This window comes from Metarhizium acridum (assembly GCF_019434415.1).
Source record: "Metarhizium acridum strain ARSEF 324 chromosome Unknown scaffold_276, whole genome shotgun sequence".
Lineage (NCBI taxonomy): Eukaryota > Fungi > Ascomycota > Sordariomycetes > Hypocreales > Clavicipitaceae > Metarhizium > Metarhizium acridum.
Genome location: NW_027094025.1, coordinates 15,103 through 37,588, shown reverse-complemented (window position 1 = coordinate 37,588; position 22,486 = coordinate 15,103). Strand labels below are relative to the sequence as shown.

General features: G+C 34.0%; 4 protein-coding genes across 4 annotated transcripts; 1 reads left to right on the top strand and 3 right to left on the bottom strand.

Annotated features, from left to right (window-relative positions):
- Positions 1-16,409: 16,409 nt before the first annotated feature.
- J3458_013107 (uncharacterized protein) lies at positions 16,410-17,788 on the bottom strand (the record flags this gene model as incomplete). The annotated part of the gene is made up of 2 exons (XM_007816369.2): positions 16,410-17,485; positions 17,572-17,788. The coding sequence occupies 2 exons, from the start codon at positions 17,786-17,788 to the stop codon at positions 16,410-16,412; spliced, it is 1,293 nt and encodes a 430-aa protein (XP_007814560.2).
- A 571-nt stretch (positions 17,789-18,359) lies between these two features.
- J3458_013106 (uncharacterized protein) lies at positions 18,360-19,798 on the top strand (the record flags this gene model as incomplete). Its single annotated transcript, XM_066120252.1, has 5 exons — positions 18,360-18,381; positions 18,446-18,737; positions 18,917-19,173; positions 19,279-19,375; positions 19,480-19,798. 5 exons carry the CDS (start codon positions 18,360-18,362, stop codon positions 19,685-19,687), a joined length of 876 nt encoding a protein of 291 aa, XP_065974537.1. The 3' UTR covers positions 19,688-19,798.
- Positions 19,799-20,481: 683 nt separating this feature from the next.
- Positions 20,482-20,931, bottom strand: J3458_013105 (uncharacterized protein; the record flags this gene model as incomplete). Its single annotated transcript, XM_066120251.1, has 1 exon — positions 20,482-20,931. One exon carries the CDS (start codon positions 20,929-20,931, stop codon positions 20,482-20,484), a length of 450 nt encoding a protein of 149 aa, XP_065974536.1.
- A 131-nt stretch (positions 20,932-21,062) lies between these two features.
- J3458_013104 (uncharacterized protein) lies at positions 21,063-22,477 on the bottom strand (the record flags this gene model as incomplete). The annotated part of the gene is made up of 5 exons (XM_066120250.1): positions 21,063-21,187; positions 21,258-21,291; positions 21,345-22,125; positions 22,189-22,246; positions 22,342-22,477. 5 exons carry the CDS (start codon positions 22,475-22,477, stop codon positions 21,063-21,065), a joined length of 1,134 nt encoding a protein of 377 aa, XP_065974535.1.
- Positions 22,478-22,486: the final 9 nt, after the last annotated feature.

Below are 22,486 nucleotides of genomic sequence, written 5' to 3'. Positions count from 1 at the left end.
AAGCTATATTAACTACTAATAGAATAATTAAATAGAATAGCTACTATTAGTATAATAGGCTTATAATAGCTCCGAAATTAATAATATAAAGATATTACCGTTTAAGGCAAACTATAGATTTAACCCTATTATTAAGATACACGCGGCACGAAACGTAAACGCACTAGTAGCTATAGTATATATAGTAATAATAATAGAAATATAAAAACACTTATAATAGGAATAGATATTTTTATAGAACTAAATAAAATACTACGCGAATAAAAAGAGATTATTAGCGCTAATCCTAGAGAAGGGATATAAAGTATACCTTATTCGTAAAAATATTAAAATTAAGCGACCTAATAATAAACTTAACTAAAAGAAGATTAAACTATTTCTTATTAAACGGAAAATCTTAAATATTAACTATAAACTATTATTACTAAATAAAATAAGAATCTATCCTATATTTTATATATTACTATTAGAGAAAGCACTAGATAAATCTATAATTACTATAAATATTATAACGGAAAATACTAATAAATATAAAGTTAAACGAATACTTAAAGCACAAGAAAATATAAAGAATTATTATTATCTCATTAAATAAAAGGGATATTTAAACTTTAAAAACACCTAGAAACTAGCTAAAAATCTTACGAATTACTTAATATTACTTAAATAGTTTTATTTCTAAGAAACGTATTTTAATTAATCTCTTAAGTACCATCTAATAACTTAATATTAAATTTAATATCTAAGAAACGAACTAAAGTAAGATTTAGATTCTTAGAAGAAGTAAGAAGAACCCTTATAGCCTTTTAAAGCTATTTCGCTTTTTTACGTTCTACACGTTCTAACTCTTTAACGTTATTAATACTACGTATAATTACACGTATTATTTTCTTAAACTATAATTTCTTTTATTTTTATAAGTAATACACCTTAGCGCTCGCCTTTTTAAGTTCTTTCTTAGTAGCTTTTAACTTAAACTTAACTTTCTAGTATTAGGTACTAATATAACGTAACTACTATAAGGTAAGAGAATTTATATTATAGTAAGACCTATTTAAACGAATACACTTATAATAATAGAACGAGTTTACGTTAAACGCCTTATAATTCTAGAGGCCTTAATCTCGGTAAAAGAAACAAGTAGGTATATTAACTAGATTCCTAATTATTAACTTAAGAAGAGCGTTTTACTCGTTTATCTTATAAGAAGGTTTATAGGATTAAATGGAAAGTCTTAAGACACAATTAGCTAATATAATAATATACGAGAAGAATAAAGAAGGGAAAATTACCTAAGCCCCTAGCCAGCCTATTTTAATAGCCTTAAGGATAAGACTAATAGAGAAGGGGTGTTATATTATAAACGTTACTATACGAGACGCGGGAAGCTAGGTCGCACTAGTAAGGGTAGGTATAGCTGCTAACTAACAAGAATATTAAGTTACGTAATAGCTTATTAGATTATATAAATAATCTAACGAGACGGGATTATTAGAATTATTAAGCGATCCAAATAATTCGAGTCTATAATAGAGAGATAAACGAATACTTAAGGAGAAGGTATTCCTATAGTTAAATAGTCTAGATCTTTATTAATTAATTTAAGTAATAGTTTTACTATTAAGAGTTATACTCTTAACGGCCTTATTATAATACTACTTAAAAGCTACTTTATAGCATTTAACCTAACTTACTTCCTAAGAAACAGACCTACTATGCCTTAGAACCTAAGCCACCGTTACATTAAGCTAGGCGAGTTACTTATAATTATATAGTTCCCTTTCTCCTTATATTATAAGGTTATAGCTTAGGTAGTATATACGTTATTCTTAGTATAGTATAACTTCTCGTTTAATATCTTTAAATTAGTTTATTATAATTTTAATTATATTATAAGGGTTATTCTTCTTCTCTTTTATTCTTATAGAAACTATTTACTACTTTACTTACTATTAAGGTACGTATAGTAATTATTATTATAATAAAAGGTTTAATTAAGAAGTTTATATTTAATTTTAAGTTTATCTTTTTTAATTAAATAATTCTCTTTTTCTTAGATTTATTCTAGTAAAGGTTTACTTTTTAGTAAAAGCGTTTAGTCTTTTTAAAAGTTATTAGGTATTAGTTAGGTTTTAAATTTTTAATCTTTATTTAAACTAGTATTATTTACTAATATAAGGTTTCCTTTATTACTTATTATACTAAAATTTCGCGTAAGTAAGTTTTTTTAGTTTACGGTATAAAGCTTTCTACCTTTAGAAATTAGCTTTTATAGCTTTTTTAGGGCTTTACATTTATTTATAAAGTGTTTAGTCTTATTATAATTATAATAAGTCTTCCCTCTTTTCTTATTTATAGCGTTAAGTTTTATAGGTTTAACGTAATACCCGTATACTATTAATATTTAATATAGCTTACTATTATTAGGTTTATTAAACCTAGTATATAATTTAAATTTCCTGTAAATTTTTTCGTAATATTACTTATATAAATAGTTATTTACCTTAATAACTATTTTAATAAAGTTATTAAATAACTTAGAATAATCTTCTTAATAAATATTATCCTTTACTTCTTTTTTAAGTTCTTAATAGAAGACTTTTATTTTAGGTTTAATATTCTAGTTAAGTTTTACTATAATACGTTTAAACTCCTTAACGTAATAAGCTATAAATTTAATTTACTTAAGTTAAGTAAGTTATTATATAGCTTTCTTATACTTATTAGGATTTTTAAATGTAATAAGAAGTTATTCTTTAAAGGTTTTATAATTAAAGAAGATATAAATAACTTTTACTTTAACTTTAATACTATACTTAAGATATACGTAAAGGGTTAGCTCCTACTATTCTATTACTTTTCTAGTTAAGAGATTATTAATATAAAGAATCTATAACTTAAGTGTTATATAGATTTTTTCGTTAACTTATAGGTAAGCTTAAGCTTATATAAGAAAGTTTCTTATATTACCTTTATAACTATTATATAATTTAAGCTTAAGGAATTTTAGTATATTATTATTATTAATAAAGGATATAGGTGTAAGATTTTAAATTATTATAAGTTTCTTTTCCTATACCTTAAGTTTTTCGTAGAGATTATTCTATTAGTTAAGAAGCTATTAATTCTACTTTTTAAGCTTAGTAATCTTATTATAAAGATACTTTATTATCTCTTTAAGGTTAATATGTAACGGTGGCTTAGGTTCTAAGGCACAGTAGGTCTGTTTCTTAGGAAGTAAGTTAGGTTGAATGCTATAGAGTAGCTTTTAAGTAGTATCATAATAAGGCCGTTAAGAGTATAACTCTTAATAGTAAAACTATTGCTTAGATTAATCAATAGAGAACTAGACTATCTAACTATGGGAATACTCCCTCCTTAAGTACTCGTCTACCTCTCTATTGTAGTCCTGGATCGATTGGCTCGACCATCGATCCCTTCGAACCTTGATTGACTGGCTTGAGGTTTGGTTGGTTTGATCCTCCCTGGTTGATGTGTTTGAATATCGACCTCTTCGATCGCCTCTTGGGTCACGTGACTAGCCACGTGCCTTTGCCTTTTTCTTGTGCCCACGGGTCGTGCTTGTCCTAGCTGGTGCGGTCCCGTCCCGTGTCTTATACAGTGTCGTTCGTAACATTATGTCCCTCCTTTGTTGGTCTTGTCCTTAAGGCCATTGAAATAGGCCGGCTTGAGTGTCGTGCGTTTTCTTCCTTCTATTATTATGTGCTATTATGTCGACTAACCGTGTCTTAAAATAGTGGTCTAAAGCTTCGTTTACTTCTTCCCTTTACCGGGATAACCTTCTTTTTACGATAATTAATAATCTGTCTTTATCCTTTATAAAGGCTTGCGCTCGCTACGCCCGTATAGGACTTCCCTGATGTAAAGCCTCCGTTTCCGATTTAAGTTATTGTGTAAAGTGTGTGGTGGACAAGTAAGGGAATTATAATATTACGGGGGTAACCCCTTAACAGCTTCGTAGTATCGCGGATTAATATTATAAGCTTAAGAGGGAGCTTAAAGAAGCTAAGGAGCGTGCCCTAGCTAAGAATTAAAAGGTCTTACGTTTACGAAAATAAAAGAAATTGTGGTTTAAGAAAATAATGCGTGTGGTTACGCGTGGTATTAATAATGTTAAAGAGTTAAAACGTGTAAAACGTAAGAAAGCGGAATAGCTTTAAAAGACTATAGGGGTTCTTTCTACTCCTTTCGAGGATCTGGATCCTATTTTAGTTCGTTCCTTGGATACCGAATTTAGTATTGAGTTATTAGATAGTGCTTAGGAGATTAATTGGGATACGTTTCTTAGGAATGAAACTATTTAAGTAACGTCGAGTAATTCGTAAGATTTTTAGCTGGTTCCTAGGTGTTTTTAGAGTTTAGATATCCTTTCCATTTAACGAGATAATAACGATTCTTTATGTCTTCTCGTGCTTTAAGTATCCGTTCGACTTTATATTCGTTGGTATCTTCTATTATAATGTTTATAGCGATTATAGATTTATCTAGTGCTTTCTCTAGTAGCGATATATAAAATATAGGATGGATTCTCATTCTATTTAGTAATGATAGTTCGTAGTTAGTATTTGAGATTTTTCGTTTAATAAGGAATGGTTTGATCTTCTTCTAGTCGAGTTTATTGCTAGGGTCGCTTAGTTTTAATGTTTTTGCGAATAAGGTATACTTTATATCCCTCCTCTAGGATTAGCGCTGGTAATCTCTTTCTATTCGCGTAGTGTTTTATTCGGTTCTGTAAAAATATCCATTCCTATTACAAGTGTTTCTGTATTTCTATTATGGTTGCTGTATACATTATAGCTGCTAGCGCGTTTACATTCTGTGTTATATGTGTTTCGATAATAGGGTTAAATCCGTAATTTACCCTAAATGGTAATATCTTTATATTGTTAATCTTAGAGCTATTATAAGCCTATTATGCTAGTGGTAGCTATTTTACCTAATTATTCTATTGGTAGTTAATATAGCTTCGCAGATATTATTCAAGTATTTAGTTTAAGATTTCTGTTTGTCTATCTAATTATAGGTAGAATGCTGTTAATAAGCTTTGTTTAATCTTTATAGTTTTTATAAGGTATTTCTAAAAGTTTAAGGTGAACAATTTGTCGCGATCTAATATAAGCTTTATTAGTAATCCATGTTGTGTAATAACTGTTTTGAAGAATATATACGCTAAGTCCTTAGTATTGCTTGATTCCTTGTATGGAATGTAGTAGGCGTATTTTATAAGTTTATCCACAATAACTAGGATGCTATTGTAAGCTACTCCTATTATAGGTTCTTTTGACTTTGGTAGTTTAACGATAAAGTCTATTATAATAGTTTACCATGCTCTTTTAGGTGGTAATATTAGTTGTAATTCTCCGTATAGTGCGTGTTGCGCTAATTTTGCTTTGTTGCACGTATTGCATTTCTTAATAACTTCTTATACTATTTTTCTGCTTTCTAGGAAGTCGTACGATCTTCTTAGCCTACTAATCGTTTTCCCTACACCTTAATGTTCGTGTAGTGGGTGCTCGTATATTTCCTTAATAAGCTATTCTTAAAGTGTACTGGGAATATACTACCGTTTATTATACAAGAAGGTCTTACCTTCCTTAGATAAATGCGTTTTCGTTTCCTAATTATCTAGATAGCTATTATTATTAATGTATAATACGATCCAATACATCCATGTTTTATCTGGCTTAACTTACTAGGTTATATTAATTTCTTAGGTGCCTAGCATAAGGTTTCTATCCTTAATAGCGCGTAGTAAGGGTGTATTACTTACTTGCTTATCCGATTTTAAGTCCTCTTTTCGGCTAAGCGCGTTTACTCTTCCGTTTTTAGATCCTTTATAGTATATAATTTTAAAGTTATAATCCGTAAGGGTTTTATACCATCTAATCTGTCGTTTATTTAGATCCTTTATAGTTAAGAACGATATGAGATTCTTATAGTTAGTATAGACCTTAATTTAATGCTTTACTCCTATAAGATAGTGTCTCTATTCTTTAAAGCACTTAATAATAGCTATGAGTTCTTTATCGTGGATTCTATAATTGAGTTTAGGTCCGTGGAGTTTCTTCGAGAAGAATGCAACTAGGTGTAATCTTCCTTAATTATCTTATTATTTAAGCTATTCGCCTAGTGTAAAGTCTAAGGCGTCCGTTTTAAGCTTATAAGGTTTATTTTAATTAGGTGCTTTTAATACAGGTTTTAACGTAACTAAATCTTTTATCTTCTGGAATGCCGTGGCTTCTAGTTTATTCTATTAGAAGCTAACTTCTTTCTTTATTAGGTTTATGAGAGGTCGTAAAATGTCTCCATATTCGCTTAAGAACTTGCGGTAGAAGTTTACGAATGCTATAAATCCTCTAACTTCTTTTAGATTCTTTGGTGTAGGCTATTCCTTAATGGTTTTAATCTTATCTAGGCTTATTTGTATTTCTCCGTATATGAGCACGTACCCTAGAAAGTGTATAGTATTCTAGTGGAACTAGTATTTTAAGGCTTTAACTAAGAGTTTATTATCCTATAGAGTTTATAGTACCTTATATATATGTCGTTTATGTTCCTTAAGGGTATTTAAATAAATAAGGATATTGTTAAGGTATATAACCATAAACACTCCTAGTTGTTTTCGTAAGATTGTATTAATTATTCTTTAAAAGGTTGCTGGTGTGTTGGTAAGCCCAAAAGGTATTACTAAATATTCGTAGTGTCCTCTATTAGTTTAAAATGCTATTATTTACTCGTGGCCTTCTTTTATTCGTATAAGGTTATAGGCTCCTTTTAAGTCGAGTGTAGTGAACCATTTAGCTTTTCTAACTTTATCTCTGATTTCCGTTATAAGCGGTAACGGGTATTAATTCTTGATTGTGATCTTATTTAAGTGTTAGTAATTAATGTATAGTTATAGTTTCCCGTTCTTCTTTAATACCTATAGGATTGGGTATCCTGCTAGGGACTCTAATAGTCTTATATATCCCTTCTATAACATGTCCTCTAGATACTCCTTAAGCGCCTTGTCTTGCTTAGGGTTCTAAGGATAAATCTTATTGAACGTTGGTTTAGTACTAGGCTAGAGTCTAATCTCGTGGTCCTAGCGTAAATGCTCTAGTAGTCCTGTTTCTAGCTCTCCGCTAAATAGCTTGCTATACTGTGAGTATTTCTTGGGAATCTTCGTTATCTTAGCTTTTAGCTCTCTAGCAATTATATATATTCCTAGAGGCCTATTGTAGTTTGAATGAGGTGCCCTTTGTAGGCCGCTCTCTGCTTTATAACCGCATTCTAGTAAATCCCATTAAAGTTGGCCGGTTCTCTAATTGACTCGTGGATTACTCGCTTGTAATTAGGGTATCCCTAATATAACATCGTGTTTTGAGATCACTGTGATATCTAGTGTAACTTGGTGTTTCGTGCCTTGTATATTAATAAGAAGCTACGCGATCTCCATGTTAACTACTTCGTAGCTATACTTTACCGTAGTTCCTTCTATAGTCGTGAGTTGGTAGGGCTTGTCTTTAGGTGTCTAAGGCAATTGTAATTTGTTAACGAGATTTAGCGAGATAAAATTTCCTTGTGCTCCGCTATTGATTATTGCCTGGATCTTTCTTTCTATTATAGTTATATTAACTATAAGGTGTATAGTACTGCTAATGTTTGTAATACATAGAGACCTGTTAGATCTCCGTTAAGGAATCGGTTTTAATTACGACGACGGCTGTTATTTCCTAATTTATTGTTCCTCTCCTCTTATTGTTGTTTAGCGCGTATCTTTAAGCGCTATTATTAGCGATTATCTTCCGGCGTCTTGTTAGAGCTTCCTTGGTGATTACTTGATCTACTATTTGTGTTAATTGAACTTAGACTAAGTGAGTTACTCGCAGTTACACAGTTTCCTTTCTCGGATTGTGAGGGCGTAATCTGGATAGTGTGTGTGTTATTCTTAGCATAGTATAACTTCCCGTTTAATATCTTTGAATCGGTTCGTTGTAATTTCGGTTGTATCGTAAGGGTTATTCTTCTTCCCTTTTATTCTCGTGGAAACTATCCGTTACCTTGCTTGCTACTAAGGTGCGTGTAGTAATTGTTATTATAATAGAAGGTTTAATTAAGGAGTTTGTATTCGATTTTAGGTTTATCTTTCTTAGTTGAATAATTCTCTTCTTCTTAGATCCGTTCTAGTAAAGGTTTACTTTTTGGTGAGGGTGTTTAGTATTCCTAAAAGTTATTAGGTACTAGTTAGGTTCCGAATTTCTAATCTTTATTCGAACTAATATTATTTGTTAACGTGGGGCTTCCTTTATTACTTGCTATATTAAGATTTCGCGTGGGTAAGTTTTCTCGGTTTGCGGCATAGAGCTTTCTACCTTTAGGAATTAGCTTCCATAGCTTCTTTAGGGCTTTACATTTATTCGTAAAGTGTCTAGTCTTACTATAATTATAATAAGTCTTCCCCTTTTCCTTATTCGCGGCGTTAAGTTCTATAGGTCCAGCGTGGTACCCGTATGCTATCAATGTTTAGCGTGGCTTGCTACTATTAGGTTTATTAAACCTAGCATATGATCCGAATTTCCTGTGACTTTTTTCGTGACGTTGCTTGTATAGACGGTTGTTTGCCTTAATAACCATTTTAATAAAGTCGTTAAATAACTTAGGACGATCTTCTCGATAAACGTTATCCTTTACTTCTTCTTTAAGTTCTTAATAGAAAACTTTTATTTTGGGTTTGGTATTCTAGTTGAGTTTTACTGTAATGCGTTTAAACTCCCTAGCATAGTAAGCTACAAATCCGGTTTACTTGAGTCAAGTAAGCTGTTATATAGCTTCTTTATGCTTATTAGGGTTTCTAAATGTAGCGAGAAGTCGTTCTTTAAAGGTTTTGTAATTAAAGAAGATGTGGATAACTTTTACTCTAGCTTTAGCGCTGTGCTTAAGATATGCGTGGAGGGTTAGCTCCTACTATTCTATTGCTTTCCTAGTTAAGAGGTTGCTAATGTAAAGAATCTGTAACTCAAGTGTCATATAGATTTTTTCGTTGACTTGTAGGTAAGCTTAGGCTTGTGTAAGAAAGTTCCTTACATTACCCTTGTAACTATCGTATGATTTAGGCTTGGGGAATTTTAGCATGTTGTTATTGTTAATAGAGGATGCAGGTGTGAGATTTTGAACTGCTATAAGTTTCTCTTCTCGTGCCTTAAGTTTCTCGTAGAGATTATTCTGTCGGTTAAGAAGCTGTCAATTCTGCTTCTTAAGCTCGGTAATCTTATTATAAAGGTACTTTATTATCTCCCTAGGTTGGTAGTCTTTCCGCTTAAAGTAGATATCTTAGAAGTCGTTACTGCTTAAAGTTTTAAGGTAACTTACTAAATAGGATTTAATTAAAATGTAACAGTAGCTTAGGTTCTAAGGCATAATAGGTTTATTTCTTAGGAAGTAAGTTAGGTTGAATGCTATAGAGTAGCTTTTAAGTAGTATTACAATAAGGCCGTTAAGAGTATAACTCTTAATAGTAAAACTATTGCTTAGATTGATTAATAGAGAACTAGACTATCTAACTATGGGAATACTCCCTCCTTAAGTACTCGTCTACCTCTCTATTATAGTCCTAGATCGATTGGCTTGACTATCGATCCCTTTAAACCTTAATCGACTAGCTTAAGGTTTGGTCGGTTTGATCCTCCCCGGTTAATGTGTTTGAACATCGACCTCTTTGATCGCCTCTTAGGTCACGTGACTAGCCACGTGCCCCTGCCTTCTTCTTGTGCCCACGGGTCGTGCCTGTCCTAGCCGGTGCGGTCCCGTCCCGTGTCTTGTGCAGTGTCGTTCGTAACATAATAGTCTTTTCGCTTAAAGTAAATATCTTAGAAGTTATTATTACTTAAAGTTTTAAGGTAACTTATTAAATAGAATTAATTAAAATGTAATAATAGCTTAGGTTTTAAGGTATAATAGGTTTATTTCTTAGAAAGTAAGTTAAGTTAAATATTATAAAGTAGCTTTTTAAGTAGTATTATAATAAGGCTATTAAGAGTATAACTCTTAATAGTAAGACTATTACTTAGATTAATTAATAGAGAACTAGACTATTTAACTTATAGGAATACCCCCTTCTTAAGTACTCGTTTATTTCTCTATTATAGTCTTAGATTAAATAAATTCTATTTAATCCCCTATACTAGATTAGGTTAATCCCCTCTAATCTATTAAGTTAAATTAAACTAATCCTATCTAATCCCCTCACGTGACCTGCGATCCCGTTAGGCCCTATTCTTGTTTGCATGCTAGCGGCCTATAATGCCAGCTAACTGCTTTAGGTACCCTTAGTTCGTAACAAATCGTTTAATTTTCGTGTAATAGTCTCTTACTCGTAGTTTTCTTATAACGTTTTATTAGCTTTTCGTTTATTCTTATTTTATTAGAATATAATAATTACCTTAAATATATTAACTATATCTTTAATAACTACCTATTAGTTATACTTAAAGGGCTATTCTTTTCACTTTATTAGATAATAAATACCTTTTTAAGACTCTCTTTAATTCTTAACTTCTTTAACTTTATACTCTTTATTATTCTCTTTAAGGTTTAGTATTAAAAGCGAGTTTTTACTAGTATTTTCCCGCTTTTTTTACGGCTTTAATAGGCTAATATAAAAGACGTTATAAAGGTAGTTATATTATTCTAATAGCGTTAAGTAATATACTTATTTTCTAATAGTTTCTAGGATTTAAAAGGGTTTAATATAGTAGGGAATAAGCTTTTATTTTCTAACTTTAAATTTAATATTCTTTATAGCTAGGCCTATTAAGTTCCCCTTATATAAAGTAAGAGGTGTATACTATTAGTTATAGTACTTCGCTTAGAATTCTATAGCTTTTTACTAGTTAATTTAAAGTTATTCTTATACTTTCTTAAGCTTAATTATACGAGTTTTCGTGGTAAGTACTCTCTTTTAATAAGCTTTAACTTTAAGGTAAAAGTAAAACTTTAAGTTATACCCTATTAAACTATAATTAAGTAAGTAATTTATTATATTACTCTTCGCGTTATTATAAGCGAATTAAGCTTATAATAATAATTACGCTTATATTAATTAATTACCTATAATAAAATAATATAAGTAATACTTTATAGTTTAATTTATTCTTTTTATTTACCCGTTTATTTACGAGTAAAAAGCTATTAAAAGCCTTCTTTTTATCTTAAATAAGTAATAAAGGTTTAACTAAAATTAACTAGTAAATACTAGCTCTCTATTAAAGATAATATCTTCTAATACGTTAAATTAAAGTTTAACCTTATAGTAAAAGAGTTCTACTAGTTTCGTAGCTTTAATAGTAGTATTAATTACTAGAAAAAGAGAATACTTAGTAAGTTAATCTACTATTATTAGTATTATATTAACGCTTTACTTAAGGTACTTTATTTTAGGTAGCCTTATTATAAAGTCTATTAATATTGTAACCTAAGATTATTACGAAACTAATAGTAATTCTAGCGCGTTATACAGGTAATATTATTAGGTTATTACCTCTTAGTAAATTATATAACTTATAATATAATCTTTTACTTTACCTTATATATATAGCTAGTAAAAGTTACGTTATAATAGTTTTAAGATTCTTTTTATTTTAAAGTAACCTACTAGTAGATTATTATAATATAGCTTAAGTAACTCTTAACGTATCTTTAAATTTTAGGGTATAGTTACTTTATTCTTATATAATAAAAGACTACTCTTATCTTTTATTTAATTCTTCTTTTCTTTTTATTTTACTATTAGCTTACTAATAAATTACTTTTATATATTTAGGTTATAGCTTTAAGCTTAAAGTAAGAGTTCTTTAAGTAATATAGCTAGTTTATTCTTATAAATTAACTATTATCTTATAATATACTTTACTTAGCTTCGTATAATTATACTTATTACACTTACTTTCTCCTTAAATTTATTAGTAAAATAAGTGATAATTACTAAACTTATAGCGGTTACTTAGCTTACGTAAATTAAATACCCCTCTCTTAAAGGTCTTAAGGCTTTATATATTTAATTAAACGTTAGCTTCTTACCGTTATTTTTATAGTTTCTTAAAGTATTCTTTACTTTTTCTTAAATAATTACTAGCTTCTTTTATAAGTCTAGTAATAGCTCTCTATTAAATATAGCTTTACCTTTATAATTAGGTTACCTTAATAGCCTATCTATTAGGTTACTCTTACTAGATTAATACTTAATAATAAAGTTAAAGGGTAATAAAAATATATACTAGTAAGCTTAGCGCCTATTTAACTTAAGCTATCTTATAAATATTTAAAGGTTATAGTAGTTTAATAGAACTTTAATTAGGTTTACTACCCCTTTTATATAATATTACTAGTATTTAAATAATTTTATTATAATAAATAATTTTTAGTTTAATATTCTATAATTTCTTTTTATATTAATAAACTTCTAAGACTAGAATATAATAGGGTAATATTACCCCTTATTATTTAATTATAAGAGAATTCTAGCTATTATAAAATTAAACGTGTTTATCTTAATTTAAATTACCCTACTTAAATTATAATATTAAAGGAGAGAGGCTCTTATAAAGGTATTCTTTAAACGGTTAAACGCTAGTTATTCTTTACTTATAAAGGTTAGGTAATTAGGCTTTTTACTATTTTAACTCCCCTTTAATAAGGCGTTTAAGGGTACTATTATTCTAGAGTAGCTTTATATAAATTATTAGTAAAAGTTATAGAATTCTAGGAATACTTATACCTTATAATACGTTATTAGTTTCTTTTATTCTTAGATAATTTATACTCGTTTTAAATCTATTAAAAGGCTATTAATTAATAGGATAAACCCTAGAAATTCTATAAAGATTTAATAGAAAGCGCACTTAAATAGCTTTATAAATAGCTTAGCTACTTATATTTATTTTAATATTTAGGTAATATAGAAAGTATATTTCTCTTTTATTTTAAAGAAGATTAAAATATTATTTAAATATACTATATAAATAATATTAATTAGCCCTTATAAGGCTTAATAGATATAATTCTAGAAAGTAATAGGTACGTTTATAAGGCTAAAGGGTATAATTAAGTATTTATAGTACCTATAATAGATTTAAAAGGCTATCTTTTACTTATCTCTCTTTTTTATTTATATTTTATAATAGTTATTCTTAATATTAATCTTTAAGAAGAACTTAGCCTTTTAATATCTATTAAGTAACTTTAAAATTAAGGGTAATACGTAATAATTCCTTTAAATTACCCTATTTAATCCCCTATAATCTATATATAATCTTAGAGTCTTATTCTTCTTAGATATAAATAGAATTAATACCCTAGCTAAGCTTTTTAAAGGTGTTATTCGTTTATTTACTAGGTTTTCATTAATATACTAATAGAGTTCCTTTAGCTTAGCTTAAAATAGCGGGTAAATAGATCTATAAGGCGGTATAATATTAGGTAAAAGGTTAATATTATAGTTAGTATTCTTATATAATAGTAGAGTCTTAAAATAACTATTTATAAAGATATTCTTAAAGCTATAAAGCTCTATTAAAATATTATTTATAAAATTATACCCTTTTACTAGCTCTTTACCTCTTAAGGTAAGAAAGTCTTTCTTAAGTATACTAGTAATAGCATAAATTTAAGCTGCGTTTTAGCACTTCTTAGTAAATTTACGGGGATTATTTAGTAAGAAACCCCCTTTTTAAGACTTATACTACTATTTTTAGCTATATATAACTATATATATCTTTTATTTAACTAGTATATATATCTCTATTAAGATAGGGTTTCTCTTTAAGTTTAAGTCCCTTTTAATAGTAATATATAATAGCTTTAAGGTACGCTTATACCTATAAGAGTTAATAGCTTAAACGGGTACTTTATATATATTATATTAGAGGATTATAAGGGTTCTAATTAATTATAAAATAGAGGCTATTACCTTTACTTAGCGTAGTTTTTATTACCTTATAAAGTTAATACTAATAAGGTTAAGTATTATATAACTATTAAGATTAACGTGGGTTTTTATAGTATTACACTTAGATATAATAACCTTTATATTAAAGTACTAGCCTATTAATACTTCTTAGCTTAAAGTTAAAGTAAAAGTAATTACTTTAACCTTTAAGTATTTTCTTAATTATTTAAGTTATTTTTAAGTGGTTTATTATAAGTAAGTTAAAGGTAATTCTTACTATTATAATTATAATAACGTAGCTTTTCTTACTTAATTAAGTTTAGGTTTTAATTATAGTAATTTAATTATAAGAACCTTTTATTATTAAAGTAAGCTTTTAATAAGTTACTTTTTCCTTATTAAGATATCTTTAAAGAGCTTTTTAATTAAGATAAGTTAGCCTTTCGCTTATTTCTCTTTAATATAATATCTTAGAATTATTAGGTAATTTAAACTACTTCTTTTTAAGTTTTTTTAAAGATAAAAGTATATAGGTTTATATAGTTTTAAAGTTTAAGTTATAGCTTAGTAAAAAGGGTAAGCGCTTATAACTTTTCGCTAGCTTTTTTTAGGTATTTCTCTAGTAGTTCTAGGTAAATATTAAAGTTTATAAAGCTTTAATTTTCGCGTTACTTTACTTATTCTAGTTATATAGCTATTTAAGCCTTATAATTTTTCGCGTTCTTTAAAAGTGTAAGGGTTTAATTTTAAAACGTATTTTAATTATTTTTAAGGTCTTTCTTTTAATTTATTAATTATTTATTTAGGTATTAATTTTATCTTACCTTATATTTTAAGTCTATATAATTTAAGGTAAAGAGAATCTTCTAGTAATCTTTATAATACTTACGTTTTACTTTATTAAAAGTATAATTTAAGTTATTTATTTAAATCTTATACTTTTAAGGGTTTATTAAATAATAAAGAGAGTTAATATTCTTAACCTATACTTTTTAATTATTACTTTCCTTTAAATTATAAAAGTTACACCTCTTTTTTACTATTAAGTAGGTAATTCTAAGAATTAATTTTTATAGCTTCTTTTTCTTTTTTTAAAGCTCTTATAACTTCTTTAATTAAGCGATTTAATTTTAAAGAGCTATAATAGCTTTATTTAATTATTTAAGTGTTTTCCCTTTACTTAAAGCTATTATATTCTCTCAGTTACTTAATAATTCTATTAGGTTCTCTATTATTAAAGGTAAAGGCGCTTATAAAATAGGGGTTCTTTAAGTGCTTATCCCTATTATTTTAATTAAGTAACTTTTTAAGAAGCTTTAGAAATTATAAGATTATAAGAGAGACTAAAAGTTAGGTAATTAAAGTAAAAGTAGTTATATTATAATAATTAAAGCTTATTCTTTTTTTTAATTATACAAGATATAGGGGATATAGTCTTAAAGCCCCCATTCCACGTAACGTTATTAATCGCGTTATAGGTAAGCGGGGTTCCCTAACCACCTTACAAGTTATCTTTTATAATAAAGTTACTTAAATAGCGTTTAAAGTATAGGGTAAAAGAGAGTAAAAGAGCGCTAATAATATTAGCTATATTATTATTTTTCTTTTTTTAAATTAACGTAAGAATAAAGGGATTAATTTAAAAGCTTAATAAATAAATTTTATAGGAAAACGCGTGTAATAAAATTTAAAATTATTTTAAGAAAAAGATAAAAATAAGAGGTTATAAAGAATAAGAAAAAGATATTATAAGAGATTTATTTTATACTTAATTTACCTTACTCTTATAAAAAAATAAAAATAAATAAATATAAGAGGTAAAAAGAGAGTATAACGCGCCTTATATAACTATTAATTAAATATTAAGAGAGCTTAGGTAAGTAAAAGGGTATATTATAAGCTTAAGCTAATAGCTTAAGCTTAAGTTAAACCTAATATAAAGGTAGCTTAAACTTAACTTAAATAATTTATAGGCTAGGTAAAGATATAAAGAAGAGTAAGAAGAGAGAAACCTTTCTTTCTCTTTCTCTTTCTTCTTAAGTTTATTCTTACTTTTTAAAGACGTATACTTATAGTAGTATAGTATAGCTAGTCCTTAACAGTTAGGCCTAATTATAAAAGGTAAAATAAAAGAAAATAATGTTAAACACAACCGATTAGCTAACGCATAATATAAAAGGGAACGCTCCGCAATTAACTGTGCTATTGGGACCTACGTGTGTTAAACCTTAGTGCGCTATGGCCGCATTTTGCAGCTGATATTTAATATAATATAATATAATATATAATATAATATAAAATACACTTGTATTTACTATATTTATAAGAGCTTTAACTATATCTTACGTTTCTTAGTTCAACTTAAAGCTTAAATTATTAGTTATTACTTTATTATCTCTCTCTTAATACGAGAAAAAGTTTTATAAATTCTCTCCTCTATTTATATATTACTTATATAGTATTCTTATCCCGTTTCTTCCCAGACAAAATCCTGCTTAGTGCCTTGAATAAGCGGTCTTAACGCTATTCCGTAGTCTCCGGCATTAGGTGTTCGCAGCAGAGTGTGAATATGAAATTTAGCTGGTTTCTTATTCGTTAGGAAGACTCCAGAGTGGTGATCAAACTCGGCAATAATAACGGGACTCTGAATGCGAAAGTAGAATGCATCATCTTTCTCAAAGCCCCCTATCCAGCAGAAATATGTCTCGTGGAACCACGACTGGCAGCTTTGCAGTCGCAACGTGCGCGCCGTCTGCGGGAGATACAAGGCGTATTGTTCCAAGATGCTAATTACCAGGTCTTGGCACTCTAGCGGCATATCTGCCACCAAAACACCTTCATACGGTACTATGCGATTGTCGCGGTAAGCACCACAAAGATGGAGTTGGTCGTCATGATTCCAGCGACCTTTAGGCATCGCGGGATCCCTTTGCGACTTGTAGATTTGAGCCTTGTTTTGTTGATTAGGCGGCAGCCTCTGCATTAGATTCAGACCCAACGCCTCTTCAGTGTGGAGAATACGTGTGCCTTCATGTGGACCATGATCGATGAGATTTGGTTCCGCCCCCGTGAACCACGGGGAGATGACGGCCTGCGTCTTGTACAAGAATATATTGAGGCAGAGGTGGTGGCCGTAAAAAGAAAACCCCCAGGGCTGGGTCGTCGACGGCCTGCCAAAGAGCACAAAATTGTACGAGAACTCGTTGCAGACCCGTCGCGCCCCAATCAGCTCGCCAAGGTAGCCGTTGATTCTCATGGCTCCAATGGCTTTCTCGTAGCCTTCAGGAGAGAGTGTGTCTTCAAGCACTTTGAGAATGCTATTGCGGACCTCGGCGCTTATCTCGTCAAGCCGTAGACCCTTATTGCTAAGGAGAAACTCTGGGTTGGACCACGAGCGCCACTCGGGCGAGTCGATGTGGTACTCGAGGATGGATCGCTGCTTGTTGTCTAGTTGCGCTAATACAGCGTTTGCAGCACCGACTATCCTCTCAATGGGCATGCCTTCGTCATGAAGAGGGAAAAGTCCTGATCTCACGGTGCCTGTAACCTGACAATATTCTCATGATTAGCCATGCTTCTATTGAAAGTACATTATCGGCCTTAGCAGGATGAGCTTTATGGCTTACCGTCATTTGTGATGCCCTTGAATGGTTCTTCGAACAGACAGCGCCAGTGGAGGTAGAGGGCGTGGAGCCAGGGAGGATTGCCGCCCTCCTTAAAAGCCATGGCATACTCATGAGCATCCTGCTGCTGCATCATCTGGAAGCGTGGTGTATTCAGGTCGGGAAGGTACTGGTGATATGACCCGGCCGCCTTTGGCCGAGCTTGTCGATCCGAAGCCATGCTGAGATGTTGCTGGACACTGAACAATTTGCCCTCCCTCTCTCAAGTCCTCTGGAGTATAGGCAGCCGTCTCTGTCTCTTATATCGGCATGCCACACAACGAGCACGATAATTGATTCCTGGATGACCTGGGCCTGGTAAGTATTAAGCAGCGTTCCACGAATCGAGACTCCACTAGGAAAACTCTGGGAGGCTCTGGGCGGAGGCTCTGGGCCGGGATTGTGAGTTGTGGAGGTGGACGCAATCAGTAACTACGGTCCCGGCAATTCCGGGCATTCAAATGGGGCAAGATTTGCGCGGGACCTCCTCCAGTCCCCGCATCCTGTTCCCTTCACCGATTGGCCGAGATTTCGGGTATGTGTGTATTCCGTACTCCGAGTCACGAGACGATATCAATACTTCCGATACCACGTCCACTACCCTGTTTGTGTGCTTTTAGAACGCATAGGTCGATTTCTTCTCAATTATTCTTTTACAGGTATCTTCCGTTATTATTAGTATATTGTTAAACCAAACTATCAAACGTAACCGCTTACTCGCTTACTAACAAGGGCATCACACTCAAAGAATAATGGCTGTCCAAGATTTTACACGTAAGACTGTGCAAAATAACATGACTACGGCCTGCGGAATTTGCAAGCTCAACCGATCTCGCAGGTCTAGTACGCTTTATACCCAAGGCAGCGCCCTCGAAGATCCTCATCGGTGAGCCAGTGAGTCCCACGGTCGATGTTGGCGGAGCGCTGTTCAAGAAAGACGACGTCTATGCCCATGTTTGGTCAGGCAACTCGGTCCTTGCTCCTGGCGTTAAGACTGAGCACAAAGAACTGGTCGACCGTGTGCTATCCCCCTTGGCTCGCGACGAGGTCGGCACTATTCGCTGCATTGGTTTGAATGTTAGTCTGACCAGAGCTGACTTGATTATTCCCACCATCCGCGAGCGCGCGACGTAATTGACTTTCCGAGGCATCTACCAACTCTTACTTTACGCAAACAGTACGTACAACATGCTCGTGAGCTCAACGCAGAGCTGCCAACTGTACCAACAGTTTTCTTGCAAGTTTTTTCTGATTCCCACGGTTTTCGGACCTGTCCGGGTAACAAACTTCTCATGGCCTCATGATACAGAAAACCTTCAGATTCGTTAGCCGACCCGTGGCCTGCTCCGACTGTTCTACCCCGCGTAACACAGGCCGACGACACAGGCGACTACGAGTCCGAGCTCGCCATTGTCATTGGCAAGACGTGCAAGAACGTTTCCAAGGAAGAAGCGATGGACTACGTGCTCGGGTATACAGCGGCCAACGACGTCTCGAGCAGGGGCTGTCAGTTTGCGCAGTCGCAGTGGTGCTACTCAAAGGGCTTTGACGGGTCCTGCCCGATTGGTAAGCATGTTTCCTCTGTCATTATTATTCAACCCTTCACCTTGCTGCTCCTAATAGGAATAGTCCCCTCGAGAGTTTTCTTACCAAGATTAACCACTTTTCAAGGCCCGGCGCTTGTCTCAAAGTCTTTAATCCCCGACCCTTCAAAGTTGCATATTCGTGGTCTTAAAAACGCAGACGTCATGCAAGACTGCGGCATAGAGTATGAAATTAGTTCCCCCCCCCCCCCCTTCTTGATCCAATAAAAAGAATCCAAGAAAGTATACTCCACGGGTAATGGCTAACCTTTCGGCATCGTTCGAAAAGTGACCTCATCTTTAGTGTGCCTGAGCTCGTTAGCTTCCTGTCACAGGGCACCACATTACGTGCCGGCACCGTCATCATCACAGGTACTCCAGCCGGAGTTGGCGCAGGAAAATCCCCCAAGGTCACGCTTAAGAAGGGAGACACTTTCTCGGTGGAAATTCTCCCGCACATCGGTACCTTGATAAATCAATTTGAGAACGAGGCATAAAGAGTCTTGCTGCCGAAATGCCGATCAATAGTATTGTCTGGTTTATGTTGACACATGGAAATCTGTTAAAAGTGGATTCACTTTGCGTGTAATGGGCTACGAAAACAAAAAATTGCAGTTTCAATCGCCTCTCATCAACTTGCATTTGACTCAAGATATCTGGCGGTGAGCTACAGTTCAAAAAGCTGGCTATTCGCATCCAGTTCGTTAAAATAAAACGAAAAATCCGGAGTCATGTCGCCGTCAATAAGATTCAGAGGCCCCCAATAATGGTTTAAGAACACCCTAGGTTCATAAATAAGGGGTCCCGGGTTGGCCGTCGGCACTGATGTTGTAAACTTTGACCTCGCACGCTCCATGGCATGTTGGAGCAGCTTGGCTGACTTCAGAGCCACCACGCACTCGTCCATCGTCTCCAGCACCTCTATTGCCTTTCCAACTAAGCTGAGGAGAGATTCCATCTCGCTTTCAGTGGCTTCTTTCATGGAATAAACGAGAATAATAGACGCTGCGAAGCTGACGTAAGTGGTATTATAGAACCTGATTCGGGGTTCTAGGTTAGTCTTTTACACACTCAATTATTGTCACTGGGACCATGCAGCTGGTGTAGTACGCCTACCATGTTCTGAAGAAATCATGATGTTGGTACATCATGAATATAATCTCGATCGTGCTTTTCGCCGAATCGATACATATCTGGATACCTCGCTGCGTCTCTTGTGACCTCATGATGGAAGCACGCTCTGTTGGAGATGAAGGGAGGAGGAAAGAGCCAAACATGAGGATCCGCAGGTTCAAATACCCTGAATGTCGCGTAAGTCACACCGTCCCTGTACATTAGGCACGAAAGCTTGGTTCATACGCAGAGTCAGGACAAGTCTTTGTCTTTTTATCCATTGTGCAGCTCGTGCAGACTTCAGTGAAACCAGGTCCGCGGCGTTAAGCCTCGGTCGGATCTCCGGGGGGACGCTGTCGGCCCATTTATCGAGGTCAGTCTGCAATCGGAAAGCAAGGTCCACGGTTCGCAAAGTGATGTCTTCTGAAAGATAAATCTCTAGGCCGATGTTCTTGACGATTCTCGAAAGATCAACCATTGACTTGATGATCGCACAATTAGATGGTTCCAACAAATCAACGTTGGTAGTGGTGGAGTCGACACCCTCATTTCCTTCAATGACCGGAAAGCGACGGTTGTGATACAAATCAGCACCAAGAGTGTCCGGTCGACCCACGGAGAAGGACATTTCTCTAGGCGGGAAGGTGAGCAAAGGTTGAGCACCTCGGGGAGGTACCGTAACTTACACTTCTAAGGAATATAAACCCCTGCAAATCATGATGAGCCTGACATTTGATAAAGACATGGACACAACACCACCTACCACCATGTTCGAGACTCGGCTCTGAGCTGACTAGCGTCTTTGATAAGCTGATTTCTTGGCTCTCTGTTAATGCCCATAGCCAATGCCGTTCTTGCTGCTAGTCCAATGTACATATATGTCACTGCGCAGAGTTGGGAGAACTGTTAACCCTTTGGGGATGAGCAAAAGATCAGTTGGTGAGTATGACTTACAGTGTGGATTCAGCTCATTCTGGCAGACCTTGGCCTTGGTGGTGTGGTAAGTACAAAGAAGTCCGAATGGACAATAACATGACTCACCAGAAAGAAATAACAGTGCACCATGTCAAGATCGGTGACCATGCCGAGTTTGTGGCATCGCCGCACAGCTTCGTCAAAGAATGCTCTACTCCATTGCAGATTAGGTATACCGTCGATAGGATCATCGTCCCTGGGCCCGACAAGGGCGCCAAGGGATAAAATGCTATAATACAATGCCACGAAGCTCGTTTCCGTCGACGAGTGCTGTCCTGATAGTAGTTGATCGCAACGGCCCAAGAATTCAGCCTTGGATAAGATGGGATGCACATAGTGGATGCTAGAGAAAAAACTCAGGATAAAGCTCCGGCACTGCGGATAGTATGGGGACGACCTGCAGTTGGGCGAGTCTTGTCTAGTCCCGCCCAGTGGGCCGAGTTGTTCTGATGCCGGTGAAAAGGCAGGGTTGTGCAGGTTCGACACTATTGAATCGTCATGTTCGGCGTCAGTAGGGGCCGTAGGCGCACCTCCTGCCCGCTGGACGTGTGAAAGAAGGGCAAAAGCCGACGAGCTTCCATAGAACTCGACGTTGCGGGTGTGCCGGTTCACTGCTGATACCTCCTGTCCGGAGCTACGGCCCTGGCGCTGAGTAGATACATGGCTACGTTGTGCCTGATGCTGCTGGTGGTCGTTCTGCGGCTCGAGTCCGGGGCCGTCCCTGGAAGCAGGGCCAGTTGGCTGCGAGCTTGGGACATGGTTGGGGGATACGATTAGTTGATCCTGGGCGAGACTGTCTTTCAGAGCCCCGAGCCGCTTCACCTCGTCCTCGAGGCCTCGTACATAACTACCAAGAGGTCGGTTTAGCCGGAGACGGGGACTTTGTGTGGGAAAATGACTCGAAGCTCACTCAGAAGTATATCGACGCCCAATATCCTGACCCATGTAGACGCAGTCGAGGTTGTGTTCTGTCAAGTGTTAGACAAGACGTCCCGCCGAATGGCATGCCACATGTTACGAGATGCGATGGGCCAAACAAGGAAGGGGAGATACGAGTACTTACTCCTGCAGTACGTGCATGGATATGCGTCGTCGCACCTGTTCTTCTTGGCCCTGCAGGCATCGCAGGCGCGGGCGGTCCGGGGTCTGCGAACGCGTGTGCCGATATTCTGCGGGGGCGGAGTCGGGACAGAATCCATCTCGGTGGC